This window comes from Numenius arquata, chromosome 6 (genome assembly GCF_964106895.1).
Source record: "Numenius arquata chromosome 6, bNumArq3.hap1.1, whole genome shotgun sequence".
Classification (NCBI taxonomy): domain Eukaryota; kingdom Metazoa; phylum Chordata; class Aves; order Charadriiformes; family Scolopacidae; genus Numenius; species Numenius arquata.
The window spans coordinates 7,063,738-7,091,320 of NC_133581.1; the positions used below are offsets into that span (position 1 = coordinate 7,063,738).

Genomic DNA, 27,583 nt, shown 5'->3' on the forward strand with positions numbered 1-27,583 from the left:
GGTGTCGGCGGCGCGGGGCGAAACGAGGGGGCACCGGCGGCGCGCGGGCCAATGGCACCCCCGGCAATCGCCCGCCGCGCCCCCGGGGCGGGGCCGCCCGGCATCGACGGCGGCCTCGAGGGGGCAAAAACCCTTCGGAGGTGCGGCAGTGCGTGGCTCCACGTGGGACCCACGCGCGACAGCAACCGGCTGTGGGGAGCTAACGCGAGTTCGGTGTCCCTCTCAAAGACTAAGTGTGCGCACTCCACCCCTCGCTCTTCCTCGGTGGGGTTCCGCACACCCGTGGGGAGTAAGACCAACAAGCAGGCGGCAAGCGAGCGCGTGCCACGCGTGAAGTGGAACCCCACGGAAGAAAACGCACCAGAAGGGGTGATCCGAGCACGCTGCAGGACGGCCGGGGCGGCAGCCGCCCTCGCAGAAAAATCAACTCGCACTACTCTGCCGGAGCCGGGGTCGATGACTCCCTCCCTCCCGCAGCCGTGTCCTTGCGATGCGGTGACACGCGTGTCGCCGCAGGAACTGGCGCGGAGAGCGGGACGGCGCCGCTGGGACAGAAAAAAACAACTTCCCTCCTGGCCCGTACGGGGATCGAACCCGCGACCTTGGCGTTATTAGCACCACGCTCTAACCAACTGAGCTAACCGGCCAGTGCACGGCGATGTTTCCTGCCGGGGGTGTATAACGGCGCCCCAGACCCGCCGCCCCCCAACCACAACAACGGACCCCTCCCCGCACCCCCCCCCCCGGCCCCGCACAGGTGGGAACAGAGGCTGAACTGACCGGCTCGGCCAGAAAAGCCCTCGCCTACAGAGACGCAGCAACCACAGGGACGCGTTCGTGACTTCACCTCTCAGTCAACAGGCTAACGCTTCCCCTGGCCTTCTAGGATACGATTCCAGTTTCATTTAATTAAACAAAATATTTATTTCGAGCATTTATTTTAAAGCAGTTACTATTCACGCTGTTTAACGCACCGTTATGATACTAGTTTGCGCGGACAAATAACTCGCCTTTTCCTACTATTTCACTACACTTAAAAGACAACTTTTCTTCTCAGCTTTAAAGCCTACGCTAAAATACCATCATGTCCGCTTAGCAAAAGGCAAATGCCACGAAGGGCGGGTGGGGGACACCTCTCCAAAATGCAGGTTTTTTTGGAGACCGGCTCACCACAGCTCTGTGAGGAGAACGCGAGGAGTGGGGCCGCCGTCCAGGTCCTCGCCTCTCCTGCAAGCTGGGAACTGGAGACCGGCACCGCACCCACCTCACCAAGCCAGGAATAAAACCCCGCGTAACTCACGCCTGCAGTGCCGCAGGGAAACCGCTGGGGATCAGGAGATCACCGGAGATCAACTTGAGCTCCTCGGAGCGCGGCGCTCTGGGAGAGCAGCGCCGGAGCAACGATGGCGGCGGCCGCTGCTCCCTGCGCACGCGCCGCCTCCCTCCCCGCCGGCCGCACTGCGCCTGCGTAGCGGCACGTGACGTACCGTCCCTGCGCGGGGGCGTGGCCGGGACCCGGGGCGGGCAGCCGGAGCCTGCGCGGTTGCCAGGGTGACGGGAATACAACATGGCGCGCTGAGGGCTTGGCCGGGAGGTGCTCGGCAGTCGGGAGGGGGCCCCGCCGCTCTGTCGCTCACCCCGAGACCTGCAGGCGAGCGCAGGATGAACAGTAAGGGGGTGCGGGGGAAAGCAGCGGGCCCTGCTCGGTGTGGAGGCGGCGGGCAGAGAGCCCTTCCTCAGGGGTGGCGTGGGCCCGGGCGCTTTTGAGGAGGCCGGCCGTCACCGGCGAACCTGGCCTGAGGGGATCGGGGTCCGGGCCGCGCGGGGATCACCCGGGCGGTCGTAGGCGACATTGTAGTTCCTGGAAACCGCCGTCACTGCAGCCCGCTGCCAGCTCCTACATCTCCCTACCGAGACCGCACGTCTAAACCCTGGTCTCTCTCTGCATGCCAGTACTCCTCTTCAACAGGGTGCTAATAAATCGTTCTCTCACTCCTGTGAAGCAGCAGCCTGTCTCCTGGTCTCTCTAAGTCCTTTCTCAGAAATTGCAAAGTTTTCTCGTTCTTTGTTCTGCAAGCCTTTCCATCCATTACTTGGCATCCTTCTTCAAATCATCCCATGTCACATCCTACACATTTGGCATGTTTCTGAATGCAGTAATTATGTGCCATGGCCTTGTGACTGTGGCTGAAGCTGAACTTCTTGTTGCTTTCTTCATTATTTTTTTTTGTTATTTCTCTCTTCCCATATGCATCAATGTCATATTGAAATGTCACGGCTTTATCTTCCTCTGCATCTTTGCAACAAAATATCTGCTTTAGGTTTTTATAGTAGACTGTTCTGCCCATTGCAGTAGTATCTTTTCTGTCATTTTGCATTGGATTCTTTAATTTTAAGTGATAATTGATTTTTTTTTTGTCCTCTCTAGTCACAGTAATATGGTTGTAGTCTTTGAATTCTATCACTGACCCATAACTTTAGTTTATATCGTTCACATTAAACTGTCTTTCTCTTGGATGATTACCTCTCTGCCATTCTTATGGCCACTTTTTTGGTGTTAGGCTAGTTTGGATTGCTACAACTTATTCTCACAAATAACTTCTGCCATACCTTTTGTACTTGATTTTGTTGATTAGTACAGAATTTCATTCCATTTTCCTAACCTTTATCTGCCTTTCCGCTAACCATTCTAAGCCTGAACATCCCCCTGAAACAGAGGGGAGGGAAGAAAGAGATTAGGTACTATCTAACTTGTTATATGTGCATGAAAAAATTGCTATCCAGTGATTAGGTCTTCTTTATTCTTTAATGTTATATGCAAGTGTAATTAAAACGCTATTTAATTTCATCCTCAAAGCTTTCAGTCTTAAAATGCTAATAAAATTTTTAACATTTCTGTCATTCTTCATCTTTGAGTACCGTAAATTCAGGTAAATGAACTGGTAATTAGTTTTGTTTTGTAGCTGTAGTAAATTTCATGTCTTAAAATTGACGGGCTTTGACCTGACTGTTCTCTTCCAGTGTGTGTTTGAAGTCCCTTGTTTCGGTTGGGGTTTTTTGCCACTTGGTCACTTTTGAAGGATGAATTATGTGGTGCTGAAGTGGATTTTTAAGAATCTCCAGAAATCTTGGCTTGTGGATGCAAATTCAAACTTTGTGCCAAATTATTAGTACATTTGAAGTCTAAATTTTATTTTTTCTTATTCTATATAAACTTTTGTTATTATTCTGAGTTTCTTTCAGCTTCTCATTAAATGATAACTACCTTGTCACATGACGGTTCTCAATTTCTCCCTAGGAGAAAAGCTATCTCATCTTCAGTGATCTGTTTTGTTGAGAGTTTACACATTGATTTTATGCATCAAAGAGACATTTCAAACAATGCAATTTTCAGTCCTGATTCTGCACTTTATTTGATTAATTGAAATTATTCAGGTCTTTGCTGTCACTCTTTTCACTGGATAGCTCTCTCTTAAGTGCCAGGTTAAAGCCCCAGTGGTGTATTATGTGTGAGTTTTTAATTTTCTGTGTATAGCAGTCTATTGTAAAAAAATAAAATAACAAACCTTATATGCTTCAAATGAAAAAAATCTTTAGTGCTGTAAGAATATTTTAAAGTGCAGAAAGAATTACTCTTCTTATACTATTAGAACTCTTCAGTTCAAAATTATTTTAAAAAATCAAATTATTTTGAGCCTTTCACTGTCATCTGGGTTTCTCTTGTAGGAGAAAAATACATATACAGAAGAAAATACAAACAAAACCAAATTACATGAACATGAACATATACCGTCTTCTTTATATATCTAAAAATATTTTCAATAAATGTGTACAATAATACTTTCCTTGTGTTTCTCTGCGTAAGTACCTTGGTTCATTAATACCTATGGCTGGTATACCATGGATATTCATATCTTATGTTCAGATCATATGATTTGAATTTTTTTTTTGTGCCAGAGAATCAATTACTTGCACTTAAGAAACAAAAAATAAGGTATTGCCATTTATTAGAATCAAAGAGTAGGTCAACAAATAGCTATTTTTTGTGCGTCTACCTTGGCTATTTTTTGCCTCAGGGACTGGCTCTGACATTATATGAACATATAAGGTAGCCAGTGTGTATCCGACAAATCAGAGAGTATCAGGTGCTACCAACAAAATCCATTGACACTTTTTCTTCGGAATTCTGTAAGAGTGGGATTTAAGTATTCTGAATTTATGATCTCCGGCTTCTATTTGACTATTTAGATAGGAAATTAAAACTTAAGGTAGGGGAAGAGAGCCTGCTGCAAAGTGTGATTTTTTTGCTGACAAAGCACATTACTTTCTCAGTCACGGTGCTTAGTGAACGCCAAAGGTTAGGGATCCCCTTGCTTGAAGCACTAACTGACCAGTTGTCAAATAACAGCCACATGGATTAACCAGTCTCATGGTCTCTTCCTTATTTTGGAGTCTCTGTTAGAGATTGCCTCCTTTACCCATAATGATTTTCAAATTCGGTTTCTGATTTAAAAATAGTTCTATATGTAAACTGTCTGTATAGAGTGCATTAGATGGTGTCATTGATTTTAAATTACTCTGCTTTTTCCTATCTTTCAAATTTAGATGGACTAATTAGTTAGTTTATGATCCAGCATGGTGGCTAATGATCAGAAAACCTAAGCAGCAGGTGATAAAAATGAGAAGGGCAACTGACAATTCTCACAGAAGTGCTGCTACTTGGAGAAGGACACGTTTGCAAGGGGAAGGTTTAATTAAAATATAAGCATTTGAAACACAAGGAAAGACTTTTTGTTTTGTTTTGTTTTTTCTTTAACAGGAGTAAGTGTGAAAGTTGGGGAGGAGAAAAGAGATGAAGACAACACAAATTGATTGCTAGTTGTAAAACAGCATTAGCGTGTCCCTGCCTAAGTAACTTTTCTCTCTGCAAAATTTCTTGGCAGGCTTTCTCCACTGTGAGGCTGTATTTATACTTGTAAATTAAACATATCTGAAAATCTTCTTGGACACAAAGAGCAACTGGCATGAAATGGCCCACATCTATTCTAGTAAATTCTCTTATCTTCCAAAACAAGGCAGTAGGACAGAAACTGCTTGAGGAATGACCTTAGAAGGAGCCTCACATCAGGCTGGGAGGGTACCTAGGAGAGTGGTGGTTGTCACGGGCCAAATCCATGCCAGAGGCTGTTGTCGCAGTAACTAATACAGGCAACTACGCTTCATTGAATTTACTGCTATCAACATAGCTTTAGAGTCCTGCAGTTATTCTGACTCCCATAAAGGGCTGAACATGATAAAAGAGGTTTCCTGCTCTGCCTCCCTCAAAATGACTGGGTTGGATCTTTCTTAAATAATAAGACTATGACAAAAGCAACAGCAGCATAAAGCTAACTAGAATTGGGGTTTGCTCAGATGAAATTACTGTTAAGAATTATTGAGGATAGAATCTGTAGGTGCTAAAAATAAAGGGAAACAGGAGGACAAAGTGGGTGAAGGGAACCAGGCGGTGGGATTGCTAAGGAACAGTTAATCACAAAGCTGAAGGAGAATAAAGGTGGAAAGAAAAGAAATGTCAATTCTGAAGGAAATTAGGAAAAGACTCAGAAATTAATATAAATAAAGCTTTCTTCATAACCCTTATGTTATCTGCTTCATCTCTTAAAATTCTGCAGAACTAGAATTGACTGATTTTCACATCCTTGTGTTTGGTGCACTTCATTATCAAAGCCAAGCATTATTTTTGGCCTAGTGTAAAATTTGTATCTGAATTTAATACAGCAATAAAGCTTTAAAATCAGCAACTGCTTTGCTTAAAAAAAAAAAAGCAAACCCAAAACCAAACAAAAACCACCCAGCCCAAACAAACAAAAAACCCATGTTGGAACAAAGACAAGATACACTTGCTTTTCAAGGTAATTTCATGTTTTCAGTACAATGTAAATAAAAGGGGGGTTTTTTTGTGAAATAAGCACAGAATAAGTTCAGGTATGAGTTGCTAATGTGCTGCAGCAGAAAAAGGTATGAATGCTGTGTGAAGAGGCACACTGTCTCTGAGCAAGGAGGTAGTTATTGTCTAAGACATATATAAATATCTTATGTTTAAAAAACCCTTTTATTTAAAAATTTTCCATTAGTCATAATTTAACAAATCAACTATGGCTTGATATGCAGTCTTCATAACAATTTCCTGGTTGAAACATACTGAAACAGTATCTTTTTGTTTTTAGAATATAAACCAGTTGGTAAGATAGGAGAGGGAACATTTTCTGATGTTCTGAAGACACTGAATCTTAGGGATGGAAAGTACTATGCATGTAAACACATGAAGCAACATTTTGAAAGGTATGCATAATTAATCATAGTACTACAGAAAATCTTAAATTCAGTGGGGAAATGTGAAATTAAGACTAAGTGAAGTTCCTTGAATATACATGTATTAAAAAAGGTTTGCATATAGTGCAGAAAGGGAACTTTTTTGCTGCTGATTATGCAGGGCCCTCCCATTTGGCATTGGTTTTATTTCCCCGAGTACTTTGATGTCACCCGCTGTACTAAATGCTGCCTGGCCACTGGGTCGAGGGTGAAACGAGAAGAATGAGGACTAAATAGTTGATTTCTGCCTTTCCAAATGCACTGAATATACTTGTGCTGGTTTTCTTTTTGCTGGAAGTAATCATAGGAGGATGAAATGTGTCAGTCCTCCCCCGGGACGATACTTTTTTCAGTCTTACTTAAATACTGTTTTAATGCAAGTTGAAAACACTGTATGTGTCCTTAGTCCATGTATAACATTAGTTCTACTTCATACTTGCATTTATATTTAATTATATCCACCAGGAAGATGCTATTTGGTCACAAAATAGGTACTTTTTATTGGATAGGAAAATAGAGGAGAGGGCTGTGAGGAAGTTGACATAGACTTGACATTCTCCTCCAAATATATGTGCCAAACAATGCCTTTTAGGTCACTGACTTCGTGTTCTCCTTAAAATATTTTAATTTCCTAGTGAAATCAGTGGGAGTGACACATTTGTACATACGCAGTAAAACGGGACATTTTGCTCTTAGGTGAGATTTCACAATGTAACTCAGAGCTTCAAAGACTAAGGAAGAGTGGAGCTCTGAAAAAATTACTGTAAGTTAAAAAAAAAAAAAAACAACTCAAATATCTTCAAGTAATGTGGCTTCTGATTCTCTATTGTGTTGTTAGAGAACTGTTGGTCTATTTATGAATTACCTACAACTGACCAAATTGTCCAAGTTGTGATCAAAAGAGTATTTAAACTAACTGCTTGACTACATCAAGGGCAGATGGTATACAGTTCAGTGGTAGGGCATAAAATAGGGCGTAACAAGCAGACACTTTTTTTCATGTAGCATGTTTAAGACATCTTTTAGGTCTTTAACCCTTTGATAAATTGACTGGCAAATTCTTTTGATGAAATGAACTCTTTTAGCAACAGATAATGGTTTTAAACAGAACCTGCCCGTACAAAGTATTTCTCCTAGTTTCAAACTGGAAAATACTGTTTTGGTGTTTAAGTCTGACCGTGAAAAGGCGTACGTGTCCTGTTCTGATCCATTAAATAGTGTGCTAACCTCTTTGTTTCCTGCTTCCTCCCCAGAGTTTCTGTAGCATGTAGTTTATTAAAGTCTAGGGGGCAACATAATAATGAAACAATAGTTCAACAGTGTCTATTTTTCATGTAAGAGGTTAGCATGAAAACTTAGTTTTAAATGTTACATTTGGCAAGGCTAGAGGTCGCTTTCAACATCCTGCTGGGCAGTAGCTGGAACATATGCTACAGCAGTGCAGAATAAACAGTATCATACATACTGTTATGCAACACAAAATTCCTCCCAGATAGCTCCTTGGCATGGTAACTGATGGCTGGAGCAAAAAACATTACTAGTTATCTTGTTTGGGTAAGTCCAGCTACACCAGACTGCAAGGAGGAATAAAGCCGTTCTCCTGATCACTGATTTGCTCTAAAAAAGAAACAAAGTAGGCAAACAATTCATCAGGTCCTGCATTTGGAACTTCAGTTACAAACTGAAGTGGAGTAAGTTCTGACAGTCTCATGGCAGTGAAGAAAGACAATTATAATCCAGTCCCTGATTGCAAGTCAGTCTTCCTCTTTTCTCTTTAATTCAACTTTAGTATGGAACAAGTGAATAATCTGAGAGAAATAAAAGCGCTAAGGAGGCTGAGTCCACACCCTAATATCCTTATGTTACATGAAGTTGTTTTGTAAGTATGGTGCATTCATTTCTTTCTTCCTTATTCATTTATTTGAGTGATATCCAGTAACTTTGGGGTCTAGAAGCAACCTGTAGGCACTTAACCAGCTTTTATATCCAACAGAAAGAAAAAAAAAAACAACAAATTTGTCCGATTCTGATGTCTTCATGCGTTTTTGGTTAAGAAAATCTGAGGTAGCTCTCACTTTCTCTGGTTTTTTCGCAGCAGACCAAAAATATTTCAACATCAGTATTAAAATTACGGACTAGATATATTCTAAGCATAGCTATACTTCATATCATAATATGTACTACTGGCTGGTGATTTCAACCCATGTCCTATATCCAGTGAGTGCTTTAACTACACAACATCGTGTCAACTGGAGACAGTATTTTTGTTGGACACACTCAGGGCTTATCTGCTGGAATAGGCGGGGATATTTCAAGGATCTTGGTTTGACTCGTCAGTTTGAAGTAGGGATCCAGGCACACTATTTGGCAGTATCATTTTGTAGGCAACTTTACCAACACCCCTTTGCAAATAATAGAAGTTTCGATCTCTGAATGAGGCAGCAGCCGAGCTATGAATTTGGAAAGAGATCAGTCAATGATGAAGTTGGGTTCCTTAGCCTCATTAGGCACTTGAGTGTCTTCTGGGGACATGTTCTGTCTCACGAAGAGATCAGGTTTTATGACAGCATTTATTACAGTACTGTGCGTTACACTTCATCACTATGCAACAGCAGACTTCATTATTCAAATACCTGACAACAAACTTGTTGACTGCTTTAAAATATTTTTTTCTTGCTCTTCAGGCTGTCTTATTCCTCTTCTCAAAGTTCTGGTACTATACTGTTATTGACAGGCCAGTTTTCTACAAATATATGGAAAGCCGGTAATCGTGTCGGCAGCTTATCTTTCTGGAATTCTCAGCTTCAGCTGCCATGTTGCTAACAAAGTGTAATCCAGATGGCCAGCCAGCTCGCCTAGCTCTGTCACAGTCTGTCTGCGAACCGAATTGCAGATTGTACCCTCAACCTTTTGCTGTCTGGGTTAATGGAACATTGCAGAGGGGATGGGCTTTAATGCAATTAGCTTAAAAAAAAAAAAAAAAAAAGACCTAAAGACATCTGCCTCTGCAGGGTAGTGAAGCGGAAAATAAAGTCTCGGATGTATTATCGTATCGTGATAATACTTAAAATTGCTGTCATCAGCAAAACACAGATTCCAGTCAGATACTCATTTCCATACACTGAAACACTACTGGTGACCTAACTAGAAAGTATTTCCATATATGGTATAATACTTTTCCTATCTTTTATTGTAAGATTCTATCAGTTAGTTTACTGGAAATTTCTTCATACTGAACAATGTGATATGCCCAGAAAACATGCACTCAAATAACTTTGCTGAGTAAATCAGTTGACTTTTGCAATGGACACTTTGGATAGTATAAACTAAAACTATGATGCCTCAGACCCTAAGTTGAAAAACTTCTATGAGAAAGTATCAATTAAAAATTAAAATGTCCATTTTAATACTAGTTAAACTAAGTACTTTTTTCAATGCTGTGATCAAATCAACATGTAAATTTTATATCTAGCTTAAAGTCTCCTTATATTTGTTTCTTCAGTGATAAAAATGCTGGTTCCCTTTCACTGATATGTGAACTTATGGACATGAATATTTATGAGCTGATAAAAGGTATGTGGCATATGCTTGATATAAACATATCAGAGCATAAACTCTCCTTGTGTAGATCACAAAGTGGGATTAATTATTTTTTACTTGGTTGTTCACCGTTGCATATTATAAAACTCACAGGGAAATTTTGTGCTGTACTTCTTTACTCTTTATTTATTAGTTCCAGTGCGATATACCCACTTGTTTAAGGCATGGATACATGATGCAGAAGGTTTCTAATGAGTCAGGTCAATGACCATCTATTTCTACAGTCAAACTTTACAGAAAAACAAAAAAACAACCTCGACCCTTGACTGCAAAAGACAAAATAATTGCTTTATGTAACAAAAAATACAACTTAAATAGGTTCTTTGTTAGGTCAGGACTGTAATGATATATTCCCATTTGTTTGAAAAACTACTGAATCAATGAATAATGATTTTCAGTTTTTATACCTAGAAAAAATGCCTTTTACCAAGATTTCTCTATAAATAACATTGTTTCCTTAATATCCAATATTTTAAAATTCTGGAGCTGTTTGTCAAAGCCAGTGGGAGACCATAAAAGCTCAAGGAAGAGTTCCTACAAAAAAGTTTACAACAAAAGCTGATTTAAAACAAGATCTCAGACACCAAAGGAGTAGGATACAGCAATTGAAGGGGCATTTACTTACAATTCAATATTAAAAGAGGATTTTTTTCTGAATAATTAAAAATTTGTAATGTCTCAACAGTTGTGAGATTCATTTAAATAACCAAGCATGCGACTGTCATTCAGTGTAATAAAACAGATAAAAGACTCGCTCTCAAACATTGCATTAGTGATACTGAGTATTCAGATCTCTAACAAAAGTAGTAACCCTGTTCCTGACATAGATAAAAAAAATTGAGATTAAAATACAGTTATTTGCTGTTCAGTGAAGCGAACATGAGTATTTTGTGGGTTTAATAAGACATTTTATTTTTCCAGGATAAATTTGTTAAGTTGTGAAGTCAGAGTAATGGCATATAGGAAGGAGTCCCAATTGATAGTAAGTTAGTATAGTGCATTAAAACAGTCCTGCATCTTCTCCTTCTAGGAAAGATACTGCACTTCAGTTATGAAAAATCAGAATGTTTAAGTTTGTTCTTTAACTGCCTATTTTTTTACCCCAGAGTATTTGCTTTCATTTGCTTACTTTTCTCAGTGTTTCTGAGAATCCTGGTATAGTAAACAAGGTATACAGATGGAAAATAGTCTGATAGTTTCATTATGTTCTGCTAGGGTTTTATTATTATTATTAATTTTTTAAAATGCAGTTTTTATCAAATTCAAGTTTTCCATAAGACAATTGTTTCCCTGCCACTTAGTTTTAAAAACCTCCTTTTTTATGGCATGGTGAATCAGTTCAAAATGAAATCTGTGTTCAGTTGTAATCTGAAGTGCTGCAGTTAGGGGTTACCTGAACATTAATCTGAGACTACTTGAACTTCTAGAAATTGCTGGTTCTTCTTTATGGTCTCGATTTTGTGTCTGGACTGTGTTTCCTATGACACGGTGTCTTTTTTTCACCTTGTACAAGGTGGTGGCACATGGGGTGGAGCTTGTCAAATCATAGAATAAAATGGGAAAATGAACAACAAATTCCTGTGGAGATTATAATAAACAAAAGAAGTATTTTGATATTTTGAAGTATTAAAGTATTTCATTTATGCCAAGTGTTTTGCATTTTTCAGAATGAATTTTGGGGCTTTAAAGTAGACATGTCAAAACCACGATTTCCTACAGGGCAGCAGAACGAGCTTTTTTACTTGTTTACTTTCCCAAACAATTCTACTTGCGACTTATTGCAAAGTCAAGAAATGTAACACATAGCAGCCATTTCAAACAATAAATGTAGCAAAAATTCAAAGTACATAATTAAATTGGAAAATTAATCTTAGTTCTGAGCCAGAACACTTACTGACTGAGGATAACTGGTTAACAATGGAGAGTAGAAGGAGCTCCTTTTGAATTTTCAGCATTGTGATTTGAAGGAGTGCATTACTTATTTGTTGAACAATTAAATTGTGCTCGTTAGCAATGCTCTGTCACAAAACAGTTTTCAGAGTGTACAGAAGTAGTTACATTTCAGATGATTTGTAGTCTTTTGTAAATTTCTACAGTGTATAGTAATGCGAATGCTTGTCATTTTCTGACTGCTGTGAATCTTGCAAAATTAAGTTCGAAATAGGTACAGAACAATTTAAAAAGCTTTAATTTAGAAAAATTTAGAGGCAAGCATGGTTTCTATGGAATTTGTACAAAAATTGTTATGAAGAAAAACTTGAACCTGGGGTTGACTGAAAATTCATTTCTAATTTAACAAGGTGTATGGAGACGCTTCTGTAATCAGGAGCACAGTTCACTGTAATGCCACTAATGTGGAATGTTGATCCTTTTGTTTTTTTCCTTAATTACCTGACAGATTCATGTTACTTCAATCAAGACAAGGCTATTTGTTTTTACACAAAGTCTTATCCTCTTGCTATTAATTTACAGTGGTATCACAAGTCATATAATAACCAAAAAACAGTCTTGCCTTTTGTTTAATCAAGAACAGTTTGGTCATTTAAAGCGATGAAAAAAATATGGGTCAGAGAGAGGTGGGGAAGATGCCTTAAGCAAAAACGATTGTAGCCTGAAGTGCCGCCGCTTTATGATTCACTTCATCATTACTTCCAAATGAGGTTTGTCTAATGATAAAGCTGGAAGTAGAAGAGCATCTGCTCCAGATTTAACTAGTGACCTGTAATGAAAAAACGATTGAGTGTGACTTCTTTTTATGAAGGTCTGATTTTTTAAATGCTCATAATAATCCAAGTTGCTTTGAATAGCTGCATTTCATAAAATCTTTTCCTCTATAAATCGCAAAAATCCTGATGTTGAAAACACCATTACTCTCTACTGGGGTAATAATACTACCGTTCCCCATGTAAATGGTACTCCGTTTCAAGTGCCTTGTTATCTAATCCTGCTCGGTGGATTATGTGGCTGACTGGAGGAGTGCTGTAATCAGGAACACAAGACCTGCTGGCTGCGAGGACTTGCAGCCTCAATGAGTTACTGTCCTGATAATCTCCCTCCTCCTCCCCAGCCAATTACTCATACTACTGTCATCAGGCAGATCAGTACCTGCTTTGTTTTTCAAAAATGTGATCATTTCTGCCTCCGTTGATGACATTGCAGTGTTACATAAAGGCATTACAGCAAGATTAAAAGGCCTTTGGAGCCTATAAAAGAAAAAAGCTGAGTAGTTACTGAATGGCTCTGAAAAATAGATAAATTTTATAACTGTCGTTATTGTGCAATGGCAATAGCAAGCTAAACTACATAGGTTAACCTTTAATTTGCAAGTCAAATGCAAATCACAGTCATTTAGGCATTGCAGTAATTTGAGCTGATTGATATGAATCTTGAGCCTTAAGGACAGTTACTTTGTTTAGAGCAGAAATGAGATGTTTAGAAGTGAAATACTGCAGTTCTGTTAGAGCTGGGGGAAACATACTACAAGAAAAACATGCAGTAAAAGCTAAGGTAGATTACAGGCTATTGAATTGACAGTTGTTAGCTGAGCTATTCTGGTGCATACTGAAATCTAAATTATGACTGAAGTAGAGTGGAAAATGGATTACAAAGCTAGCTATAAATGACAGAAATAGTATAATTGAAAAAGGTAATATCAATGCACTATTGGAAGCTGAAGAGTAATTTTTTTATATTCTGTTGTTGTTTGCTAAAAAGGACTTGTACAACTTTAAATTTAATTCTAGGAAGGAGAAAGCCATTACCTGGGAAAAAAATTAAGAACTACATGTACCAGTTATGCAAATCTCTTGATTACATACATAGGTAAGAGACCTGGTTGAGCAAGAGCTTTACAGTAAATATATCACACATTTATTTCAGGGCTGTCGCTAAGCAGAGTGATACATACAATTGCCTGGGGCAGCAAACTGCTGCAGGGAGAAAAAAGGCCACTGCCCAGACACATCTTTGCCTATAGCAGAGCGCTGGGAGGCAGCAAGCAGGCAGCCCGAGCTGCTGCCAGCCCCTCCTGGGACGGGGTGGCCCTTGCAGTCCTTTGGTAGCCCCAAAAGCAGAAAGCTTTTGGTGACAGCAAAAGCAGAAAGCCCGGCCACCCCTTTCCCACATGCCCTTTCTCCATTCCCATACCTGTAAGCTGTTGTCTCGCCACGGTGGCAAAATGCAATTTTTTTGCTGTTGATAAGTTTGAACAAAGTGTTAGTTTATTTAAGTTTTTTTTTTTTTTTGCAAATGACTGGAAGCACTGATAGTGTTTATCTTTTTACTGAACTCTTCTCTCTGTTGTGTTTATATTGGTACAGAAATGGGATATTTCACAGAGATGTGAAACCAGAAAACATATTAATAAAGGTAATTAATTTTATGTAAGAATATTTAACTGAAAGTGAAGCATATCAGTGTTTTTCTCCTTACTCTGAGAAGGCAATTCTTCTTGATGAATAAAAGTACAGTTTTTAAAAAATATAAAGACAGTTACTTCTAATACTGTATTCCTGATCTAGACAAATGAACAAGCAAGTTTGTTATTGGCTAAAACCTGACATGAATCAGATGCACGACAGCCTGCATGTGTTCCAGTCTAAAAACCTGATCTTTATTCTCTATTAATTTATATTTTCCTTTCTGTGTTAACCCAGAAACAAGCAATAGGGTTCAGTTCTGCAGCCCTTTGTTTCTACGTTCAATTCCTACGTTTAGTGGAAGTTACTCCTACAAAAGAGAGCAGAAGGTATTAGATTTCAGAAGATTTCTTCATGGAAATCTATTCTCCTGACGATTTCAGAATGTTATTTTGCTAATGTCTGGAAAGGAAGAATTTAAAAATTCAGTTTATTGAATTTTATTTTCTGGAGATAAATTTGTCTTTTAAGTCTTACAAGTGTACAGGAGAAGCCATTACAAAGAGAAGCCAAAGACACCTATTATATCCCTGCTAAACAGTGAACAAGAACTCTAACAAAGTAACTTAATCCAGATGTCCTATTTAGTCTTCCCTTCACTAGTAGTCCATATGCTTTTCAATTAACTCTTAACTCTGTATCGTACAGAGCGATATTTGCACATATTATGGAACACAGATATCTTCAAGCCTGGAGCTACATGCTATTTAAATGCAGTTTTACTGCTACAATACTACCCCTGGAATTTCTGAAAGTTTACTCTTAAAGTAATCTGTGTTTTCTTTTATGATGAACTACTTCACATGTTTAAGGAACATCTTTGCTTGAATATTTCAGTGTTTCTAATTTGCCAAAATACTTTATTTATTTTTGCAGCAGAATACTCTGAAGTTAGGAGATTTTGGATCTTGTAGGAGTATCTATTCTAAGCAGCCACACACTGAATATATCTCTACACGCTGGTACCGAGCACCTGAATGCTTGCTTACAAATGGCTACTATAGTTACAAAATTGATATGTGGAGTGCTGGCTGTGTTTTCTATGAACTCACAAGGTACAGTGTTCAGTGGAGGGTCTTGCCTATTATTAATAAAGATAATCAAAGGTAGATAACTCAAAAAAGGAGCATGTGATATGGGTAATATGATCTCTGTTTCCATGGTTTTGTGGAAGTTTCTTCTGTGATTATTCTGCAGGGTTCATGAGGCAGTAATCCTGTCTTGTCTGGCACTCTCTTCACCCTATGGCAGGTTAGTAGTAAAGCAGTGGGATGTTCAAGAGAACAGGGTACCAACAAATATTATTTACAAGTCAAATAACACTTTTGAACAGTTGGTTGTTCTGTTGTTTGTTTTGGATTTAGGATTTTTTTTCCACTGGCTTCATGTTTGAGTTTGGTAAAAGTGTGTTTTCTCTGCTTTATCTCTGAATGCCTCATTTCTTGTCATGAGCATCGTTAACTGTCCTCAGGCTTCTTATTGCACTCAATGGTAAAGTTTTTCCCTTGTTTTTTGACTTACTATTCTGCAAAAACAGAGGAGATTAGCAAATACACACCCTCTGATTTACTACTTTGATTTATACCACAGTGTGTTTAAGACCCTTGTACCAGGACCTTATGTCCTGGAATATTTTGAAGTCGGACTCTGATGAAGGAAGAGTTCAGAAAAACGAGGATTATAGTCCTTTAAGCTTTTCAATGATGATGAAAGTATAACTCAAAAAAATTGTCACTGGTCTTCAAGAAAAAAGGAAAAATAACCACCATGAGTATTTCTCCAATATCTTTGTGCCCTAGCAACAGCAGCAGTTCTTCTTTATTCTCCTCCCACACTGCAGTCTCCGATATGCAACCAGGAGTGATAACATTTGCTTTGCTTCTTTCCTCCTCCTCCACATGGCAAGTGCAGCTGCTGCCATCATCATCACATTAAATGACAACCCTTATGCTTTGCCTGCTAACTTGTAGAAACAGTTCTACTTCGGTCAGAAAACTGTTAACACAAAAATCCCAAATGTGACAGTTCTCTTGCAAAGGAAATCGGGACCAAAAGCTTTAAAAATGCTGTGGTTTTCCATTTCAATTTGAATCAGGTGGGCTTTGAAGTTTGGCAAGAAAATTACACGCTGCAAACTTAAGTTTTCTTAGGGCAAAAAACCTTAAAGATATTTCCTCATAATTTTAGCTTAATATAACAAATTTCATTCTTTGCAACCACTGCACATTTTCAGAGACTGGATAGACGTGTTCAGAGAAATAAGGGACGTGTTTTGGAAATTACCGAATTAAAAGAGATACGGCCTTGCCAAGCTAAAGGAAGTTAGGGACAGATTTATTTCTTTTTAAGTGCATCTTGCAGCATTTGCTGTTTAACATTTGCGTAAGCCTCTATGCTTTACACCATATTGTGTAAGAATTTTCAGTCTTTTACTCAGCCATGCTTGTCTTTCAAATCTTGGTCTCCCTCTTTCCATTCCTTATAAATCATGGTTCCTGAATGACAGTTTTTTGTGGATCACACAGTGGTTCTTCCCTAACTTAGAGCTTTACATTTAGAGACAGCACATTTTTGTAGTTCATGCAACAGATAGTCCCAACTGCTTGTCTTGATATAGCTACACAACACGAATCAGATCTCTTTTCTCTTCTTCCTCTACTCAAAGCTTTATAAAGACATTCAGAGAAGCGTGCAGCCAGCTGTTTGATTGAATTTGCAAACAGTTAAAAGAAGTTTCCTCCTTTTGCAGAGGGCTGAATGTGTTGCTTTCAAGAATCATGTGGTGCTACTGAAGTGTTTCTGAAATTATAAACCCAAGGAAACGCTCTGCTGACATGGAAAAAGGCAACGTGCAAGAAACAAATGTTAGTGAGCCTAACTTCTTAAGTCAGATTGCTCTATTGATAACAATGTTTTCAAGGACTCTATGCAAGGTTTATATTAACTGACGATCAAGCTCAGGAATGCAGTTCAAATTACCATCTTTCCAGTATTGCTGCTTGCAAAGAACCTGTGTGTTAGGAATGGAATGTTTCTTATAAATAGATTTCTATGTGCACACACAAGAGGGACTGCTTGACTCTGCTGTCTTAAAATGAGGAAAACACATTGTCTTCTGGGATCTGCCACTTCACTAGAAGAAAACACTAGTGAAGTGTTTTCTTGACTAGTCTCTTTACCTATTTTACCCCAAACCCGTGAGGAAAAGGCAACTACAGGTTTCTGTTAAATAACCAAAACTACACTTTCCATCCAAACATACAGTCGTATTAATCTGCTCCTCACATCTTATCCTTCAGTTGTTGGTTGCTATTAAACTGCCCACAAATGAGTAATTCTAAAATGTATCATCTTCCTCATAACTGAAATTTATTTCACTGAAGTGGCAGCTGTGCCACTTAAACTAGTTTAATTGTGTCTTCTCATCTCTTACCTTGCAGTTTTCAGCCTCTCTTTCCTGGATCTAACGAGCTGGACCAAATTTCAAAAATCCATGACGTTATAGGCACTCCTGCTAACAAAACTCTCAGCAAGTTAAAGCAGTAAGTATGCACTCCCATAGTTATTAATCTCACTGTTCAGATATCCACAATATAACTACAACCGTGTGCAATTTCTGCTCAGGGAACCACCACAAAAATCTAATAGTGTTGTGACGGCTGCTGACCAAATAGGAGTGTCCTCTATCCCTGCCCAGAGACAGTCACCCGTTCGTGATCCTTGTAGGCGGAGCAGAGGAAATCTGAGCCTAAGTCAATCTTATTTGGCCTTTTATTTCCATACTATCTTTAAGGCCAATGACATAACTTATGAGGAAATAAAATATTTTTTTTTCCCCAAGTATTACTTACTTTTCCCTAATAAATGATTACCTAAATCAGATTAGATTTTTTATTCAGTAAATTGTAATTCTCTCTGAATATGCATGAATAACTTTGTTCTTAACTTGCTTCACACAGGTCAAGAATTGCGAGTTTTGATTTCCCCTTTAAAAAGGGAAAAGGAATACCTCCTCTCGTGCACAACTTGTCTTCTAAAGGCTTCTCTCTCCTGTATGCAATGATAAAATATGATCCTGATGAGAGAATTGCTGCCCATCAAGCATTACAGCACCCTTATTTTCAAGAACTCTGGCAAGTGACTTCAAATCATTTCCATCTTGAAGACTAAAATTAAAAAGTGGAGGGAGCACTGTGTTCTTATTATTTAAATAAGTGGACTGAAATGAAGTGCTAGTACTTGGCTTGCAACACAGTGAACATAATTCAGGCATTGAGTCCAAACTTCACCTAAGGCACAACCAATGTTTTTCTCTTTTTTTTCTTTTTTCCCCTAACTTCTTAGGGCAGCTGATACACAAGCTTTGGCCACACACAAAAAAATAAGATTACTGAAAAATACAGCAGGGCAAGTACCTCTGCATTTGTGGCAAATTTCAAAGGAAAGTCAAAGACAGGTAATAAATATTAAAGTGGAAGTATAGTCAGCCCATTTAGAGAAAGTAATTTGTGACACTGGGCTTGTTAGCTGGAAACAAATGCTTTACTTAAGCTGATTACTTGGTTTTACTCAGTCTGCCTAAACTCCGATCTTTATTGGGTCTGATGCAGTTCCACCCTCCGCAAGCCCTGAAAACCATGAGTTAGAATTTAGAAGCTGTGATACTGCGTATTCCCTTCAGTAGACGCTTGTCATAGTTGCTATTACTTCGAGGGTCACTTCCACATTTTTTAAAAATATCGTCATCCTCTGCTTTTGTTGCATGCCTTTGAGTTGAAAAGTTGTGCAGATGAAGTTGTAGCAGAGGCAGAAAGTGTGCTTTTGCCTTTTCAGGACTTCAGTCTATATTTTGAACAAATAAGATTCTTTTTTTTTTTTTAAACTTAATTATCCTATATTTAGACGTTATCTAGGAAAATCCTAAACTTCTGTTTGAGACTGGAAATCAGCAAATTAAAATCTGGTTAAAAATTTTGGCCAATTAAAACTTTATGTTCAAGCTATGTGACAAATACTCAACATGTTCACTCTTCAGAGTTTACTATATCTGCAAGGTGTGACAGAAGTTAGTACTACATGAAAAAGTCACAAATACATTTTTTTCCCCCAGAAAAACCCTAAATTACAATAGAAAAAAAAATTATATATTTCTGCTGTGCATTTAACCTTGAAAGCATGAACTCTTCCTCCATAGGAGCAGCCACATTTTCCACCAACTTAGTTCTTGGGTTCATTAACTTGAGCTTAGCAAGAAGTTCCTTCAGGAAAAATTGCAAGAAACATCCAGTAGGGTAGTGATTTTTTTAAAAAGAATTAGCTGAAGTAATATTTGGCTGAGTTTTTTGGGTTCTTTTTCCTGATTAGTTGGATTTTTTTCTTTTATTTTTATTTCTTAAGATGTTCTCAGAAAGAAATTGAATCTTATTTCTTTATTTTAAAAGTATTCTCTTAGGAAAGTCCAGGAAAAAACAAAACAACATGGACCTCCTCATGGAAAATTACCAAAATTAAATCTTTCTGGAGTAGCCAAATTGACTTCATGTCCTACTCCTACATTCCATTCAGTTTTCCAGGCACGTAAGGGAAGTGGTGAAACCCCCATGTTACCGTCTGTTAGATTTATTGGATCAAATATCAAGGTACAGACTCTTAACTTGCTCATTAAATTGTAGTAGCAAAAATGTGGTTTACAGAGCCTGTTTCAAAATTCTGTTGTTTCCTCAACAGTCTGAGAAACAGAAGGCACTTAAGTCTTCCCCGAAACGTTTCCACTTACCTGCTATAGACCGAAGAGGAGGAGGAGGTTACTGACCACCCTGTAAAGTGTTTGGAGTGCGAGGAAAAGCTGCGACGATGCAGTGAGAGACCCAATCATACTTCTGTGGGTAGAGATCTAACAAGAACACCGCTGCCTTATTTTGTGTTTCTCTCACAATTTATAGGAACCCCCCACCCCGAGGCTGCTTACCTTCCGTTTTGGTATTCTGTTCCTGAAGGGTATCAATATTTAATTAAAGCATTGTTCTGGCAGAGCTTAGAGAGCACTCTGTATTCAACTTTCTGAGTATTTTTTTCCTTTTAGAACCTGATGGAGGAGGAGGTTGGTTAAAAATAACATGAAAGGATTCTTTGAGCTTTAGTAGTAGGAATGGAATGTTATCTACAAAGTATAAGTTTTCATATTCTATTATATTCTAAATGACAGCTAACTTCTGTACATTTTTTAGATGTAAAAATCTTTATTTTTCAGTCAACTCTGGAAAGTATTCACCTCCTGTATTGAATAACTTCAGCCTCAAGTTTTATTGAGAATGTGCAGATTATGCAATCCTACGAGATCCTTGATTTTGATGCAGTTTCTGTAACTGCTGAATATTTCTATATAAGTATAATCTAGCTAAAAGCTAAAGCAACTTAACTGATTCAAAAGCAAATAAAATTTAGTCATAGTTTTCTTCAAGCCATTGATCTTAATATTAATCAAAAGTTTTAACAGCGACTGATACTGCCACCAGTTGCTTAAAAGAGCAGTAAAGGACTGTATCTTCTCGTGTCAGAAATTTTGCACACAGATCACCAGTAACAGTTTAATGTAGTGTTACTGTTTGCTGGTGCTATGGAGGGAAGAGTGAAAAGGCAGCATTTTTATCTTACTTGGATAAAGTAGTTATTGCAATTCGATACCTTTGATTTTAATACTCCCAAGATCTCCTAAAAATTTGCAGTAATTAATTTGCAACACTTCAATTTGGTGATGTGTTACAAAACAGTTTTGCTATTTGAAAAACAAATGACTTTGTGCAAATCATACTTAGCTTGGGGTTTAAAAATCTTTTGCCTACCAAGTGCGCATGCAAGACAGGTTTTGTGAAAAAAATGTGAATTTGGGGTTTTTTTTAATAGTTCTAAAAGTTACTCTGCTCGTAACTGGGAAGTGATCAGCTTTTTTTCCCAGTAACCAAACACCTCTGTGTCTGATGCTGCTGTTCAAAAGTTGTTTCTGTGCAACAAAAGAAGTGAAAACCAAGCCATGGCTGATGAGAGGAAGTAGGTGAGGGACACGTTGTATTAGAAGTCACTGCATCCCAGAACACCAGCAGCGCACAGGGTAGCAGATCATGGTAAAGTTACTAAGCTTGACCCTTCAAACATCAATTTGAGATTGATGCTCTAAACAAGGATTTTATAAAAATACTAGTCATGTAGAATAAAGTTATACACTCAGTTCTCCTTCTGAGATGTATTAGGGTATGCATTTGTGAAAATAATGATTCTTCTTGCTATTTAGAGGTTTTCCCAGTAGTTGGCTTTTTTTGTTGGCTGTTTTTTTGAGAACCAGTGTCTCAACACTGGTAGGATTCTGTTGTGACTGCATCAGATCCTATTCCTTGTTCTACCATTCAGCTCCTGGATAACTTCGAGCGTGCCCAAATTCCACATTGTAGCTTTTCAGTGTGGGTAAGCTCATGAGACTCTAGTTCTTTATGAATCCTTTCGAGATTTACTGCTTAAAAGTACCCGTCTATCTTATGTTCTTCACGTTTTGAAGAAGGTATTAATTTCACATACTGTACTGAGGATCAACATGACATTCACTAGGAGATTTTTTAAAATGTGAAAATATCAGAAGGCTAAATGTTTATGGCGCATTCCTTGGGAATAATTTCCTGGTATTGATTCTAATTTGACTGCCCAAGTTGAATATCCTGCACCTGCATCCTGGCCTACTGTACCTTTGCTCATTTTATTCCATTTCTTCATTGCAAACTTTCAGAATCTCAATAGCAAGAATGGAAAAACATCCCATCTCTGGCAAAAATGCTTGTAAAATAAGGCTATGGCAAACGAACAAGGCTCTGCAGGGAAACCTGTATCACCGCTACTCGTCCTACCTGTGCCAGAGGAACAGCAGATTTCTCTTACTAGGACTGAACAAATACATAAGCAGTGCTTTAGTGGAGGAAGTGAACACCATAACAAAGGGAGAATTAAACAGCAGAACATAACGGCATAGCTAACGGCTCTTTCTCATTTTATTGAAACTCATTCTGGATGGGTGTTGTCTTTCCTCCAGTTCTAAGCAGAAAATACGCTCCTGACTGTAGTATCTCGAAGTGCAGTGGGGGGGGATACACACAGACAGGGTGACTGGCCGAGTTCTACTGCTCTGCTACAGCTCATCATCTCCCCACTTTGTCATGCTTTCATGTTAGCAGCTCAAACTGCCAGAACAGATAGAGAGCTTCCACAGTACGGCAATACAGTATTTGTTTGAATACCTGGCATAGGGGGTGTGTGTATATGTAAAAATATATAAATAAAAGGTGTGATGCTAAGCTTAGGAAGTGGAATTAAGGGCTGCATTCTATAGGCAACACGGTGTAACGGTAACCTCCGCCTTCTTACCTTTGGAGCTCTGAGCAAAAATTGCCATCAGCTTATCCAGCGTTTTTTCCAGAGAGGAAGATGGTGAGTTGCTCGGTGTTAATATATTAGGAGTTGAGCATAGTGTGCGGCAGTAAAAATGAGGGTCTAAAAACAGGTAACTTATTGTGTCTGAGGGATCGTGCTCTCCACAGTTATTAATTTCTTGCAGGATTTAAAAAAAAAAAAGAAAAAAGACAACTCCTACTACCCACATTTGAGTGATCGTTCAGACTCAGAGCTCTTTTACAGAGCCCAAGGGTCGTATTTTCAAGAGTATGTTCCTGATGCAAAATGTTAATTGTATTGGTAGCTTCACATAATCGTGTTCTGGAAACCGCAAAGCACAGATGCTGAAGTTTAGATATTTCCATTCAACAATTTACCTAAAAAAAAAATTTCCCTCAGATCCTGTGTGCACAAGCTATTTCCCTTTTTTTTAAAACTGTTATTGCAACTGTTTGCTTCTATAATTAATGTCACATAGGTAATTACTTTATTCATGAAGCAGGAAAGTGGTTGTTTTTTTGAAAAAGATGGAGTCAGAAGTAAGAGTAAGTTTTAAGTTGGAGAGAAAAAGCTATCAGAGTAATAGCTTGTATGATACCAGGAATTCTCTCTCACGTACTCTGTACCTGGAGCTGTCAGGCTGTCACAATGAAAAAGGCAATTTCACAATCAGCAGGTCATTTCTGCTATGAAAATTGAGGATTTCAAGTGAAGGACCACCTTGGAATGTTTTCTTCCTTTATTTTACGCTTTCAGGTGGATCTTACACAGTTTGGCACATCCAGTGCTTAACAGCTGTTTATTTCATAACAAGTTCTTTGCTGTTTACCCTCAGGAGACAACTCGCGCTTCTCTGGCTGTTGGATTAGTAGGCAAACTTGAGTTTTCCCACCTGCTTTATCACTAAAATACACTCGTCGTTAAACTACAAACTGGCAAGTATTGTTCCTACCCTCATTCTTCCAGCTAAAATTCCACACTGAGATGATCTGTGTTCCACTCATTTTTAAATTATTTTGGTTTTTAACTCTTATGTTCTTTCCAGGTAAGTTATTAGTATCCCTTTTCTTCCTAAAATATTTTTTTCCATATGGAATGAAGGGTGTGACGGGCAGTTCAAGCTTCTAGATGATTGCCTAACAGTAAAGAGGAGGCTGAAAAAAGAAAAACGGCAAAAAGAACACTCCTTGTACGCTGCTCGACTACAATTTGTAGCAGGGCCGTACTCTGCAAAGGCACGGGCAAGTAGCTGCTACTCTTACCCCAATACTGGATACCACAGTCCTCTCAGTACTGGTTTTGTATTTTTCCAGCTGAAGGCAAAAAGTCTTTTAAAGTTATTACGTATTTTCTCAGCTGTTTCATTTTGACTCAGACCGACTGAAGCACTTACATAAAAGAAGTCGAGAGAGATAATTACACTAGTTTTCAGTGCTGAGGTTTATCTGCATTTTAACAGTTAAACCCCTAATGTTAATAAAACAGAACTTCTGAACAATAATCCTGCTCAGTTTCAGTATTTTCCCCATTCCTTATATTTTAGAATAATGTCAGTCGATAAGAATTGTAACGTACAGCTCCGTCTTTAGTAGACAACCTAAATGCCAGCTTATAAACGTATCTGGCAGTTTCCTACGCGCTGGCTGCATTACAAGAATAAGACTTAGTTCCAAGTACCTACTGCAGTTGTTTCTCCCCAAATTTTCATTCATTTTTCTGAATGAAATGAAACTTCTCATGCCTGAAAATGTCTCAAGTTTACTTGAAATTTAAAACATTCTACCCAGCTTTACTGCTGGGGAGCAGGAAAGGCGTTACTGTGTGCCCTCGTATACAGCCTGTGCACACGCGGGCAAGTTGCCCATTCGAGGCTGGTCAGCAAAAGCCTGATCGTGAATATCACTACGTGGGATAAAGGGAAAAATACTGCGGATACTTCTATCTTCTGTCATTCTGGGGCTCGATACGGAGCAACATCTCTTGGGGTTTTTTTTTAATCTTTGCAAGAGCTACTGAAAACAATTTAAGTATTCTGTTGCTGACTGATTAAAAATAACATGTTCTCAGACAAGCAGCATTAAACTGTACAAATACATGGGTATGTCTATCTCCATAACACTTAGCAGTTTAAGAGTGTTGAATTATAAATGAGATGCCTGATTTAAGACAAACAAGTTGTCTCAGAAATGTAGCTACTCCAATACGTTGACCTAATTTTAGATTGCCAAGTCAGAAAGTGTGTACGTCTGCTACGGCTGGGCCTTTCGCTTCACAGCTCCCAAGACAAATAATGGGGCTACGGGATTACAAAATCCTTGCCCCCCCAAAGTTGTCCGTCTTTGAGATTTCCGCTGTATGATGTACTTCGAGATAAATCATTAAGAACCAGAACAGAACAATGTTATTTCGCTTTCCTAATTGAAATTCAAGTCTATTAAACATGAAGCAATGTTCCAGATGAGGTATTTTTGAAAGGAATTTGTTCTACAAAGTTTAGATGATATTTCTGTACCAAACATTTAATTCAACAAAGGATTGAATACATCAAAAGTGATTGAATTTGAACAGAAAGTAAACAAAAATGCATATTCAAGATAGTTTAATATGTATTTTCTGAATTAGAAATATCAATTTCTTAAATGAATGAGAATTTCTAGTGTAATGATCCATTACTCCCCTTCCCCACCACTGAATTACATTATTTATACATATAATACAGAGCCGATTGCGGTTGGAAACAACAATATTAAAATAAACGTTTAATAGATACAAAGGATCTTTTCTCCACAACATAGTTTTTCTGGTGCCTGGACACCAATTTTTTAAAGTAATTCTCTATTAGCATTAAACTATTTAAGTGCAAAAACAATTTTGTTTTAAAAATCTATGATTGCAGCATCCATCTTCCTGAATAACATTTTGAAGCCAGAAAGTAATGACTTTCATTTTCCGTGAGTGCATTCCAGGCTGTCTTCTAGCCATCTCTGGTTAAAAAAATCAGTGCAAAATAAACAATGGTGAAGTACTAGTTTAACCATTGAACTTACTTGAATTTAAGAAACATACTTTATTTTACACTATATATATATCTTTTATTTATATATTTATAGAGAGAGATTAAATTACACTGGACTTGAAAAGTATAAAGAAAACCAAAAGTGTTACTATTTTTTTCCTGCAGCACCGAAGGAAGCTTTTTTTTTTTTTTTTAATTCTTTTTTAAATGAAAACTCTTCCTTGGGTGAGCAGCCTAGCAGTATTAGCTGTAATAAGAACTCATTACATTATTCCTTTGCAAATGACTATGTGATTCACATAACTCCGTGTTTACACTCTGCCACATTAGCATTTGTGATGCTCTTTGCCTGAAGAACAGCTCCTGGTTCCACTGTCATTACTTCTTGTCCTGCGTTCAGAGGTTTGCTTAGCGGTAGTGTGATGGCTATACTACAGTTCCACTTGGAGAATTGGCCTGGGTTTGGGATGACAATAAACCCTGCAAACAAAGCAGTTGATATTAATCCAGCAAGAGAACCTGACAGTAATTTTTTATAAAGTTCTTAGTCCGAAGCTAAAATGAGTACAGTTTATTTTTACCACCGCTTCCTCACTTTAGACATCAGCACCTTCTTTCCTACCAAAGATTCTCCGCCGCTGTCGTAGCAGTCGAGCAGCCCAACGGAGCTTTCAGTAAGGAAGAAAGTGTGTGCGTTTACCACACACGATGAATCTGATCCCCGCGTTTGATTTCATCTACCTTGCATTTTGAGTCACTGTGAAACTTTCGAAATGATACACCAAAAAAGCGATCAGCGTTTTATTAGGATAGCAAGCAACAAACCAACCTATTCCGGTATCGACAAGTTTGACATCTAACCTGAGACAGGGAAACACTCAACCTCTTAGATGCTATTGAGTATTACAACTTTGAACAGAAAAACAGATTATCTAACCAAATACTTATTTTGGTAATTTTAAAAGATAATGAGACACTGAGCAAGAGTTCAGTAAAGATTTCCCATTACGATTTAAGCTTGCGCTCAGGAAAACTTTTTACCAGCTCGTTTAACTACGTTGCCGTTGAAATAAAATAAGACTTAACTTCATTTCAGCCCCGCTCGCCCGGCCGCACGGCACCCCTCACAGGTCAGAGGCTGCTGCTCCCCATTAAGGCAACGATTCCTTACGGATCGATACCGATGGAGAGATTCCATTTCGGATTTAGGTACAGTAGCCCCTTTTTAATCATTCACATAAAAGTAACTCTATATCCAACTTATTTAGGAAAAGCTTAATATCAAAAGACAGCCTTCTCGCAAGGCCGTTACACAGCTGTAAGTGCCAGCAGGCTGAGGGGCGCAACGGCAGCACAAGCGGCTGGAAGCAAACCAACGAGTGTCACTGTGGAAGCAAACCAACGAGTGTCACTGTGGAAGCAAACCAACGAGTGTCACTGTGGAAGCAAACCAACGAGTGTCACTGTGCGACTCCTTGTTCCTAGGCACGATAAATGCTATTTTAGCAATTCCTCCCATCAGCTACCAGCTCAGGTTCTTACCTCAAAATTAAGATCCTGTGACTCAGATCCATCAAACTAGACAAGCTCAGGCAGCAATTAGCACACAATGCAGAATTAGGTCCCTTCTTCAGAATCTACAGGAGCTCTTTCTTGCTTGGATCCAAGAACTGAAAAGCCGTGACTGATGGAAGAAAACCCTGACCACAGACAGAAGAGCTGGAAGGAAGGCTGGACTGGCTGG

The 27,583-nt window shown here is 38.7% G+C and overlaps 2 protein-coding genes and 1 non-coding gene across 4 annotated transcripts in view; 1 reads left to right on the forward strand and 2 right to left on the reverse strand.

The window, feature by feature from the left end:
- The first annotated feature begins 51 nt into the window (after positions 1-51).
- On the forward strand, positions 52-20,426 carry MOK (MOK protein kinase). The gene is made up of 13 exons (XM_074148712.1): positions 52-607; positions 1,529-1,669; positions 6,228-6,342; positions 8,162-8,251; positions 9,875-9,945; positions 13,716-13,794; positions 14,292-14,340; positions 15,267-15,445; positions 17,831-17,932; positions 18,350-18,523; positions 18,735-18,846; positions 19,832-20,029; positions 20,118-20,426. Exons 1-13 carry the CDS (start codon positions 52-54, stop codon positions 20,199-20,201), a joined length of 1,950 nt encoding a protein of 649 aa, XP_074004813.1. The 3' UTR covers positions 20,202-20,426.
- On the reverse strand, positions 574-647 carry TRNAI-AAU (transfer RNA isoleucine (anticodon AAU)). The gene has a single exon. It is a non-coding gene; the product is annotated as a tRNA-Ile (tRNA).
- Positions 20,427-25,406: 4,980 nt separating the features above from the next.
- The window catches only part of WDR20 (WD repeat domain 20), a 49,322-nt gene continuing 47,145 nt past the window's right edge, over positions 25,407-27,583 (reverse strand). For both annotated transcript variants that reach the window (XM_074148916.1, XM_074148911.1), the window contains one exon: positions 25,407-26,319. In XM_074148916.1, coding sequence (XP_074005017.1) covers positions 26,266-26,319 — 54 coding nt within the window. In that variant the 3' untranslated portion in view covers positions 25,407-26,265. The remainder of the gene's footprint in view (positions 26,320-27,583) is intronic.

Coding starts and splice junctions, on each gene's coding strand:
- MOK (XM_074148712.1), top strand. CDS start 52: ATGGCACCCCCGGCAATCGCCCGCCGCGCCCCCGGGGCGGGGCCGCCC. Junction 1,670..6,227: donor AGGCGAGCGCAGGATGAACA/GTAAGGGGGTGC, acceptor TTTTGTTTTTAG/AATATAAACCAGTTGGTAAG. Junction 17,933..18,349: donor ACTCTCAGCAAGTTAAAGCA/GTAAGTATGCAC, acceptor TGCTTCACACAG/GTCAAGAATTGCGAGTTTTG.